The 12,299-nt window shown below is 32.7% G+C and overlaps 1 protein-coding gene across 1 annotated transcript; it reads right to left on the reverse strand.

The window, feature by feature from the left end:
* On the reverse strand, window positions 1–11,128 carry LOC119685357 (transcription factor Sp1-like; the record flags this gene model as incomplete). Its single annotated transcript, XM_038099614.1, is given in 4 exon segments — window positions 1–1,235; window positions 1,400–1,546; window positions 1,697–2,350; window positions 10,724–11,128. Coding segments are annotated over 4 exon segments (2,262 nt in total).
* Between the last annotated feature and the right edge of the window lie 1,171 nt (window positions 11,129–12,299).

Consider the following 12,299-nt stretch of genomic DNA (forward strand, 5'->3'; position numbering starts at 1 on the left):
CACGACTAAAACTAAAAGTAAATAGAATAAACAACTAGCTTATAAATAATATATATGTACATACACAGAAACTCGCTTAAAAGTAATTATCTGTTAGCAAGCAAACCATTAGCAGGTGGCAGCACTGCACTCGTCGTTGTTGTTGTGGGTCCATTAAGTTGCAAATTAGTACCCAAAATATTCCCAACTGTAGCTGAATTGGCGACAATGTTTGCATTCGATACCGCACTGCTAACGCTAATACCGCGGTGCTGTGCAGTGTTTACAGCCGAGGCAGTTGCTGTATTCCGGTGATGTTTAGCAACCCCACCGCCCTTGACAATGCCACCATTATTCTTTTGTGCCATATGCGTCTGGTAGTGCTTGGCTAAATGCGCTTTCTGCCGAAAACTTTTGCCGCACAGCGAGCAGGCGAATGGCTTTTCACCCGTATGGGTGCGTATGTGCACATTCACCGAGTATTTATCCTTAAAACCTTTGGAACAGATGGAACAATAGTGGAGTGAGCGCTCCTTACGTTGACCATTGCAGTGTGTGGGACTATTGCTGCTATTGCTGCTACTGCTACCGCTGCTGGTACTGCCCACACTGTTGCCGGTGCTGTTACCGTTGTTATTGTTCGCAATATTACTGCCACCGTTGTTATTGTGATTCATGACATTAGGATTGTTGTTATTGTTACTATGTGTGGCTGATGTGGTGCGTTTATATTTCTTCACAGTTTTTGTTGACGTTGTTGTTGTGCCGCTGACAGATGCCAGTCGATTTCCCGTTGACGTAGAAACTTCCGGCTTTAGTGGTTGAGGCGGTTGTGTCGGCGGTACAGTCTGCATATGCATTGAATTTGATAACTGCGATGGTATCGTTGTTGTTACGACACCACCTGTTGGTGTTGTTGCTGGAGAATGCAATTGTTGGAGTTGTGCACTTTGTGTGTTTGTTGGCGAGAGTTGCATCATGACATCATTACTGCTGTAGTCAGTAGTTGGTGTTGATGAACAAAACTGCTGCACTTCATTAGCGATGCGTTTGATTTTCTCAAAGTCATCGGTGAAGCTTTCTAACGATAGGAACATCTCATCTACTATAATGCTAGAAACACTGTTACTGGCATTTGTGCTGGCATTGGTTAGAGAACCATTGGCTACTGGCGAATGTTGAATTAAATGTGAACTTTGAGTATCATCGAACATTTGTGCGGCATTTAAAGCGGAATCGCCAAAGGAAAGTGCATCCTGTGGATGATAAATAGGAAGAAAAGTTTTTTTTTAAAAAATGAAAGTGACAAAATATTTAATAAAATAAAATTAAAATACAAATTATTAATAAGAATTAATAGAAGGATGAATAATAAAGAATAGTAATTATATGTCATATGGATTAAAGAGTTCAGACTCACTGTGTCAGTTGGAAACAATATGCGTCGCATTTCATCATCCTTAATAGTGGGCGATGTGGGCAGTAACGTTAAACCATTTTGCATTTGCAAACCCTTCGAATATCCTTTACCTTGTAGAGCGCTACGTAGAAGTGATTCTGCGGAGTTCTTTAAAAATAAAAAACAGTAAAAAAAAAATAATTTAAAAAAGCATTCATTAATCAAAAATTAAAAAAAAAAAAATAATCAATTAAAGACATATATTCTTACATATTGATTTGTAGGAAAATTTCTAGAAATATTTTCGGCAAAACTTACCTGTTCCGCATTGTGATTTGTCATATGCCAATCATTATTGTTATTCTGGAACTGTGCCAGCTGCTGATTATTGCCAAGGCGGCTAATACTGCCAGTTCCTGATATGGCTGTTATTAAGGAGGGCAAACTTTGCCCACTAACTGGTCCCGCCGACAGATCATGATGCGTGCCTACTTGTGATAAACTTATGCCATTAGCATCGCTATTGGCATCTTTTGTGCCATCAGTGCTAAAACCACTATCATCATATGGATATTCCGACTTAATATAACCAGGAAAATTGCCCAATAGGCTGTCCAGATCTAATGAGTTTGCCAATTGCGTGTCAGGTTCACGTTTAAGCCATGGCTCATTACCGTTTAATACTGTTAATGTGTAAATTTGTCCGTCACCATTATCAATGCTGCTGACAGTGCCTGTACTGCTGGGTTGGCTAATGCTGCCGCTTGTGGTTGGAGAGGATGTGCTAGTGGCATTGTGAGTAGTGTTACTGCAGTTTCCAACATTGCTCAATTGTTGGGTGGGTGATTGTGCATGCGTATGTGCAGTAGGTGACTGGTGTTGAGTGTTAGCTTGTTGTTGCCAACAATAGCGATCAAGATCTTCGAATATGGTAGACTCAAGGCGACTGTGATCCTTATCGGTATGCCAGAACTGAAAATGAAGAATGAAATTTTTGATGTATTTGTACAGAATGTTATTGATAATACTAGAAATACACATTAATGTACACAAGTATGATTTGGAGATGTTAAGTAAAAATTTGCTTTAGAAGTGATATAAAGAAAAGAGCTGACTATCCTATTGTTACTAAAAAGAATGATTATTATAATTAATTGTTGTATTTAAATTGAAATTTTTAGAACTTTTTGAATTCCTTAAAGTAATTTTTACATTGATTCTTATGTCTTTTGCCATAAATCTGCTTTTGGGTTTTCTGCACCGGCTTTTTGTTTATTTGTATTATTGTATTCACTGTAGGGTGTTTCTATTAGTTTTTCTTAAATATGAAGTAAACAATGGTTTGGAGAATTAATCCTTCAATAGCGATGACAATGTCAGGATGAGTTATTTTGATGATTCAGATATAGGATAAAAACTTGAGTATTTGCATTCGTCCTTAAATACAGTTTCTTGGTTTAAAGCATAGTCAAATTGTAATGAGCTTTACTGCATTTCCCAGGTAGTTGGGCAGTTGATCTAAATTAGATTAACTATCTGTGTTGTTTCATAAACTTTTATTCATTTCAGTATTATTTTTATTGTCTTTATTAGAATTTCATATAATTTAATAGTGATAGACATTCTTAGTTCAGTAATATCCTCCTACCCTAGATTAAGCTCCAACATGTACAATAAAAACGGCTGTAGTTCTTTTTTGTTTCTAAGCAGAGCCAACATTATATTTCTTTAGTTAGATTTAATATTTTTAAATTATAATTCAGACTATATTAACCCTTTAGGTGACCAGTTAATATCTTTTGTTTTACTGAACATGAACATCATACCATAGTTGTAAGGACGAATTTTGACAGTAATTACTCATAAAGTCATATCAATAGCTTTATCTTTTGATTAGAAACAATTTATCTTTCAAAAAGTTATGTAGTTGTGAATCAAGTTATACAGCTTTACAGAATTCAATGGCTGATCCGGTCTCGGCAAGATAAGTATTTAGAAGACTATTTCTAAACCTGTGTCAATTGAAAAATATACTCGATTGGAACAGCATTCACTAATTTTTACTTTTCCTATTGCAAAAGGCGTAGTCAACCTAAACAGTATTTTCTTATAAATGCAATATATACTGAATTGTCTATTTCTTATAATCGATCTGAATTATTTTAATTTTAAATATATATTTATATTAGTTTTATGTTGGATTTCCGGCATATTTCTCTCATCAGACCTGTAATTATTTGTACAGTTTCCGATAAGTCAATAATCAACGTAACATACATGGGAATCAAGCAATAATATCAAATAGCTACTGGTTGCACTGGTGGCGAATGTCATTTTATAAGATATTTAGTATATAACATTCAATTTAAAGTTTTTTTCTGAAACTTCTACTTGTTGAGACCCTTGCACATATTTTTGTATACTTTTATAACAATATTATCTTCATATCACAGACTCTATTAAGTAAATGTGCTTTAAACATTAGCGTTTACCTATTTAACATAGGAGACTAGAGCAGAGATAGATCAAAAAAAGAAAATGATTACGAATTGTTACAGTACTATGATCCATGATATTTTATTACTATTGTGTTAATGTACACGATCTGTGGTAATTGTTGCCTTACGACTTTAAGCCTTTATTCAATACAAAGCAGTGAATTTCAAGGATCCTTGTGATAACTTAACTTACATATACTGAAAAGATGCTTAATTGTAAGTTATAGTTATAGAAATATCATAACTAAGTCCTTCTCCAATTTTTGTTTCTAGTAGTAGTATTTCTTTTATTAAATTTAAGGTTATATTTACATTTACAAAATTAACATTTTCAATAATTTATAATATATAAAACATAAATATTATAAATAATTATAAGAAAACTAATAAGAAAAACCTAACTTCATTTACATAATATCTAATTTTATCCTTATACGATTATGGCATTTGCCGTCTCAATCGGGTTTGGATTTGTGTTTTTTTTTTTTTTTTTTTTACGAACTTCAGCTTATGAGAGTTAAAATGCCTCTAATATAATATTTTCTCTATAACGAGACGCCGTTTTCACATAGATCGATAACATATGCCAGTTTTCACCATTTAGCAGCCTCATTAATTCGTTAATATCTAACGTTTGTTTTCCAAAATAATTTACCCGTAGCTCCATTAAAATTGGACATTTACTAAGAAAATGTATTACATCTTCCTTTTCTCCAGTATTGCACAGCGTGCATCTCGGGTCTGACGAGTTCATATAGGGAGCGCTGTTGAGCTTTAACAGTTCTCCTCGAGTTTTGAAAATATATCCAATTGCTTCAGCGCTAAAGCGATCTGCGAAGTAACTGTTGTTGCCTAGGTCATAATTAAGTTGCCTGTGTAAAACACGAGTTAAGCTTTGTCAACTTTCTGCTACGAACTTTTCTCTAAACGCAATACCGATTTTTACTAATATATTTTGCTGCCAATGCTTCCACGAATGTATGTTATCGATTATCAGCGGTTCACGGTGAACCGATGCTAATTCAGTCCACGTTTTAAAACAGTGACTCTTCTCCTGCATTAGAGATATAGCTAATATTTTAGGTAACCGCGAGCTTTCCATGTTGCAAACTTTTAACATATACTTGAAGTGGATTTCTAAAGTGTACAAGTATAGAGGTGACAAGCCAGTCTCCAAATAAATCATTCGGTTGGGTGTGTTAAGCGGTAATCTCCATATTTTTTTTACAAAAAATCGTAAAAGTTTTTCAACTTCCTCATATTGTAGCACTCCCCATACCTGAGCCGCATAGCACATTATTGATCTAGTAGTAGATTCATAGAGTTGAAATTTTGTTTTGAACGGTATATCTTTATTTTCAAATATATTTTTCCAAGAGCAGTTAATAGCTTTTTTAGCTTCAATCAATTTTTCAGTTAAGTGTCTATTAAATGTAGCATTATAATACATCCATGTTCCAAGATACTTGTATTCCTTAACGATTTCTACATTTTCTCCGCCTAATGTCCATACTTCTTCATTTGTATACCGCCTGTGATGCTTTTTAAATACTAGTGCTTTTGACTTTTCAATATTAACTGTTAATCCCCATAGCTTACAGTAACTGTGTAGCTCATTTATCATAATTTGTAGACAATTGGGACTTTCTGCTAGGAGAACGATGTTGTCTGCATACAAAAGAGCTTTAATATTTACACCATTTATAAATGCGCCTCCAGATAGATGTGTAACCACATCGTCTATATAAATTGAGAATAGAATCGGACTGAGTACGCAACCTTGTTTAACTCCTGAAACAGTAGCAAACCACTCTGACAAGTGTTCCCCATCTCATACAGCAGCACGATTTTCGGTATATAAACTGGATAGAACATTGATAAATTTGGTGGACATGCCAATACTACTGAGTTTATAAAATAAAGCGTTTCTGTTTACTGAATCAAACGCTGCTTTGAAGTCGACGAAAAATGCATATAGCTTTTTTCCTTTTTCCGTATACTGCTTGGCTATACTTGTAAGACAAAAAATATTATCAATTGTTGAGTATCCTTTCCTAAATCCTGCCTGGTATTCACTGAGTAAATTATATTCTGCTACCCAAGCCTTTAGCCTTTCAAGAAGGATTCCTGTGAATAATTTGACAGTGGAGTTTAAAAAGGAAATGCCTCTATAATTATTCGCAATCTGCGGGTTTCCTTTTTTAAAGAGCGGATAAATGATTGCAGTTTTAAAGTCTTTAGGTGTTGTTCCGGCATCTAATATTTTGTTAAAAACCATTACTAACTTTGCGATAAAATTTGACGGTGCATTTTTATAATACTCTATGGGGATTCTGTCTTCTCCCGGCGCTTTATTTGACTTGCTGTTCCTTAAAATTTTATTAATTTCTTCTGTAGTGATTACATTATCCAACAAATCTATTTTAATATTTGATATAGCGAAACTAAAAGCATACCCAACTTGAGCATTCAATAGCGTTGAGAAGTAACATGACAACTGGGTAGAATTTAACTCTGTACTTTTGGTGAACTTTTGTCCATTTAATTTTCGCAACATATTCCAATACGTTTTGCTATCATTAACTGATCTTAAGGAGTTAGCTAACTCCGAGTAATATAAATTTTTTTTACGTTTACAAAGTAATTTAAACTCTTTATTTGCACGTGTATATAACTGTCGGAGTTCCACTTCTTCATGCCGCTTTGCAGTGTGAAGTAAATAAAATGATCGCTTTCGTGCTGACTAGCATTCTGCATCATACCATGCTTGCTTATATTTTCTTTGTAAGTGTTTTGGTTGTAAGGGTTGTGCCGCTCTTTTAATGCAATGAGATAACAATTCAATTCCATTTTCAGCTGTTAGTTGGTTGTCTTCCATTAAAAATAACTTGTGCTCTAAATTTAGCGCAAACTTATGTGTATTTCGATCTGACCATAGAAACAAAATTTTTGTTTCTATAATTTTCTTATTAAATGTGCAAGTAGAGCTTGGTATGTTGTCTTATATGTTGATTTCAAATTAATGTACCACAAATGTACGTGTCATGTTTGTTGTCAACTTACAACCACCGCATATGCCACTAAATCTCCCATTTTGTTAAGGAGAAATAGATACAAAAAAAAGTATTTCCACAAAATCGATCGATGTTTGGAGCAAACGCGTGCCAGTAAGTTAACATGCAGAACAAAATGCATTTTCATGCAGCAAACAATGACACTGACAGCAGCTTACGTTGGCTGCTTCAGTGCCTGCACATCAATAATGCCAACAACAAAAGAAAAGAGAAAACCCAACACAAGAGTTAAATGAGCCAACTTTTGTTTCCTGAGTAGCCATGACAAAACTGGAGCAAGTGCACAAAGCACACCCGTACCCGTACTTAAACCCATAGAAGCCGCACGAAAATCCCACTGACAATGAAGGCACAACATTGACGGACAAAGCACGTGCTGCATGCAACAAATGCTGCATACAATGCGGCACTTAACAACGCCGTTAGCCACACATTGTTAGCCAGCATCGTTTGTGGCGTAGTTGTGGCTTATGGGCTGCTGTAAACGTACTGTACCTTTGAGTAGGCGCACGCTTCGGATGCAATGGATTTATGCCTTGGTTTATAGAATATATAACGCTCGTATTTTGGTATTGAGTAAAATCATTTGTCTGGAAATTTTGTGTAAATATGTGTTTTTATGGATGTCTGGTCCATACAAAGAGTATAAGGAATGCATGCAGTATATTAGAGATTATATATTAGAGATTTTCTAATAAATACTTATAATATTTGATTAAGTTTATTTTGCAATTAAAATATATTTTCTTGCGTTAAAATGTTTGTTTGTGTGTACACTTAAAATATGTATTTAAGCCTTAAAAACTGCTTTCCCATAATTTATTTCGTTTTTCTGTAATTTTCGTTAATAATAATTTAAATACTTTTACTGTGCAATGTCACAGCATAAATAAAACTCATTCGCTGCTTTGCTTTATTGCAATAAATTACCAGTGTCTTACACTGAGAGAAATTTTAACAAAAATGCTTGGCAGTATTTCCACTTCGACTTGCGCGAGGGCATCTTTCACTGCTCATCTGCTGCTGCGCATAAAAGTGTGAGTCTGGCTGGCGCAAAGAAAGGAAATAATAATTTATAATTTTATGCTTAATTTGCTGTGGTAAATAAATTAAGTATATAAAACAAAAAACATTAAAACATTAAAAAATTAGCAATGTTTTTGGCTTGTTTTTAAACGTTGTGACCGCTTTAGAGCTTAAGTCGGCGCAGAGCTAGCAAATATGCCATGGAATAGCAGCATGGAACAGCATGGAGCAGCATCTGCAGCATCTACAGCATCTTCAGCAGTTTCGGTGGTACAATGCGTGCTTATATGTCTGCCACTGAAGATGCGGTAATTGCTAAGCGCATAATTCAACCGCATAAAAACTTCAATTCAAATCAATAAAATCCACAATGTATAAATCTTTTTACACATAAACATAATTGATGAGTTACGATAAAAATGAAATGTCGGCTTAATGAAAATTAATCGTGGTAGCTGATAGCAGTAAACTGGGAATCGAGTTGAGCCGGCTGAGAATAACAAATCTCTTTTTCCATATAAGCCAGATGAGCAAATTAAATTTGTTTATTTAAGGCTATTGTTTAATTGTAATAGGATTTTGCATACGTTATGTTTAATTTGATTTCATTGTATAATAATTTTTTTTATTCACGTTGCAACGTCATCTTTTCATCTGTACTACTCGTATATTATTGATGGGCCAACAGTTTGCAATAGCAGACTTTAAGACGCTACAGTCAATGGCAAAGCAGCATTAATCGTTTTTATCATTCCAGTCGATATTTTATGTAATGGTTTTATAATCAAATTTCTTGGATCTAATTGTAATTTCCTAACATTTGTATTTGGGATGCTGATGTTAATGTTAGCAAATCTAAAATAGAGCAATAAAAAATTAATTATATAGTAAGGAAACTGTTTATAAAAAGTCTTTCCGCAGCAATTTTTCTTTATTTTCATTTTATATTTGTAGTGCAGTTTACGAGCACTGAAAGTAAGAAATATTTATGTGAAACTATGAAAATATTTGTACAAATATTTCTAAAAAATTTTTTTCCATTGTTTTTCAGTGTACTTTAGTTAGCATCTGTTCATTTTTGCTTTTCTGTGCTGTTTTATGACTTATGTTCCTACATAATTGGTGCTGTTAGCTAACTATTTGAATTAACTAGCACCAATTCGTTTCTTGTTTACTATACTATTTTACGGTTTATGTTGTCTCTTTATTAGTGATTTGCTGAATTTTTGTTTTTCATTTTATTTTACGATTTATGTTGTTATTTTATTGGTGCTGTTAGTTGACTCTTTGACTTCGCTAACTCCAATAATGTGTTGATTACTCATTACATGCGTGAAGAGTAAAGATATATATATATATTGTAATTAATATCAGTTTTATTTAAAAGAGCAGTTAGAAATTACAGCGACATTTTTAATGCATAATTTAAATTTAAAGTTTGTGTCATTTAAATTTTAAATTTGAGTTATTAAATGACCGTTCTGCTAACATTATTAACCATAATGTTCATTATAGTGATTGCCGTTAAATTAGATCTATCTGTTGCACTGTAGATAAATGATATATATGTTATGAATTAAATTCAATTTTCCGCTAAATATTTGGAGTGCATTCTGTATTGTTTTTATTGACTGATGTTTTATTGAAGTAAAATTTTAACGCCCGATAATTAGACAAAAATTTGCAAGAATCTTAAATCATTTATTGTTCTTTTAGTTATTATTAAAAAAAATTAAAATATTTCTATACAACCAGCACATCTTCAGAAATGCTTCACATTTGTTGTTTGTAGTATTGAACTTGCAGGACTTGCACTATATGCAGACTAGCATATAGTGCAATCATTTCTATTATGTTGATTCCATTACTTTCAGAACTTTAATGATTCTAATATTTAAAGTGCAAATGCTGGTATCTTAATAGACTGGGATTTTAAATATTTAAAATAATATTTAAATTAATTAAATTTTTATGTTTTTTATGGAAAATAAGGGATTCGTAAGATTATATTAGAACATTATATTGTAAGAGTCCTAAAGTGCAGACTTTCATTTACTTCAAAAACTAAGTCTCTTTAAAGGTAGAATCTCATTGCCGTTTATTGTTTTAAGTTTTCGAGATCTAGTTGTTAGCAATTTAACAAAATTTTACCAGGTATTTATTTGCACATACTCTTCGAAACAGATACGTCCCACGTAGAATAAATACCACAGAGAACAGATGTCTAAGATTTACATGTAAGAACGTATAATATCTCAGAGCTGTCTCAGCGGTAACAGAAAGAGTTGAGCTCAGTTTTTTGAAAAGAATCTTTGTTCAACATAAAGCATTATATACAGTTTTAGATATATTTACAAATACAATATGACTTTTCGCATATTTTGATACTCTTAGGAATAAAAGCTGGGAACAAAGCACCATGACTGCGGTATTAAGAAATAATTTTTAGGTTTTTGAAAATAATCTTTACATATAATAAATATGAATGAAAAAGAACCGGAGAAGAAAATGCAAAGAGCTGGAAATACAGACGAGTAGAGGAAGAATAATAAATAGAGACTGAACATGTTGTTATATCACTCTTCCTATTTAAATCCTTGTGTTAGAGATAAATGTTTTAAATGTGTACCAAGTTTGCATGACTTAAAAATTTATTAAAAAAATATTAAGGCTAAAATTTAAATAAAAGATTTAAATAAAATATGGCATAATATTATTAAAATTTTATAGATTAGTTTGCCACTTACCTCATAGCTCTGCAGCGTAGGATCACTGCAACCATTATTTGAGTTATTGAGATTACTATTACTATTTCCTCCATTTCCTCTAACATCCGTGCTACTTCCACCTCCACCGCCGCCATCATGACTTATATTGGCCGCTGTTGGTATACGTTCATGACTATGGTTATGTGGATGCAGGCTTACTCCAACACCAATGCCAATATCCATATCAGGTGCTGTCACAAAATCGAAAAAATCCGTTTTCGATAAATCCTCCGGTCGAAAGGATTCAGTAATATCCATGCCAGTAGATGACATTTCATCGGTGCCAATCATTTAGTGGGCGGGTTTTTTGTGAAAATATTAATTTTTTTATCCCCCTTTCGTGATAAGTGATAAGCAGTTTTTTGTCATGTGCTAATTTTGAACCTGAAATAAAATAAAAAACATTATATCACATTATATATTATCACATTACATAGACAAATTAACCATTAATTGATATATATAACTAAATTTATTGAATGTAACTTAATGGTAAAGAAACTATAACAAAGTTCATCCAAGGCTTGTGTGCAATTATAAATAAAAACTGATAGGTAGTGATATCTTACTGCGACATCCGTTAATATCCAGATATGCCACTCATAAGAAAAAAAATAATAAACATAAATAGACAATAACGATTAAAGAAGATACTTTCTGTTGACGTAGAATAAATTATGCAAAATATAAAATATATGTGGTACGAATTCTGATTAATACTTGCAACTGCATTGATCTTCATAAGCTGTGGGAAATAAAAAATAACATCCATATATATAAAATATACTTGTCATTGTAATTTTATACTTATAATTACATATATATTTATATAAATATATAGAAGACTATATTCTAATAATTACTTAGCATAATATCTATACATATAAACTTATAGAGACACTGCAACTTATCAACAAGGAATGTGTTATATCCAATGTATTTAAGAGCATTTTTATAGGTATGTTATTTGTAGACCCCCCTCTAGTTCCAATTAAATAAACCAATTTATTTGCTTAGCTAATGGATTCAAAAGCAGCTAATTTATCTTATTTGACTTTTATACTTTATAGCGGTTTTAATAGATGCCCAATTGATTAATTCGCTTTATTGTTAATTGTTGATTCCTTGGTTTAATGATAATGGCTTGAAGCCAAACAAATAGACTTCTTCTAAGTTGATTTTGGACGATCGTAATTTATACAGATACTGATGTGTTTCCTTTTGAGATGCTGTAAATTAAATAGCAATAAACACAACAGTAAACAATTCGAAACTAATAAATATTTTGAATTGTAATTAAGGGAGGAAAATGCCAATAAAAGTAAAAAAATTAATTAGTAATTAAATTGTAACTCTTTGGCAAATACATTTTGGACTCCATGTACACATTGTTGGCAAGTTTACAAGTTTAATGAAGTAACACAGCTGCTGTGGAATGAGTGGCGTGAGGAGCGTGAGGAGCGACAACAACAAGTGCAATGCAATGATGCAGTGGAGCAGTACATAGAATGCAGAAATCTATAAAAAACTAAAACAGTAAAAGTGTCACAAGACA

This window comes from Teleopsis dalmanni, chromosome 2 (genome assembly GCF_002237135.1).
Source record: "Teleopsis dalmanni isolate 2A chromosome 2, ASM223713v2, whole genome shotgun sequence".
Lineage (NCBI taxonomy): Eukaryota > Metazoa > Arthropoda > Insecta > Diptera > Diopsidae > Teleopsis > Teleopsis dalmanni.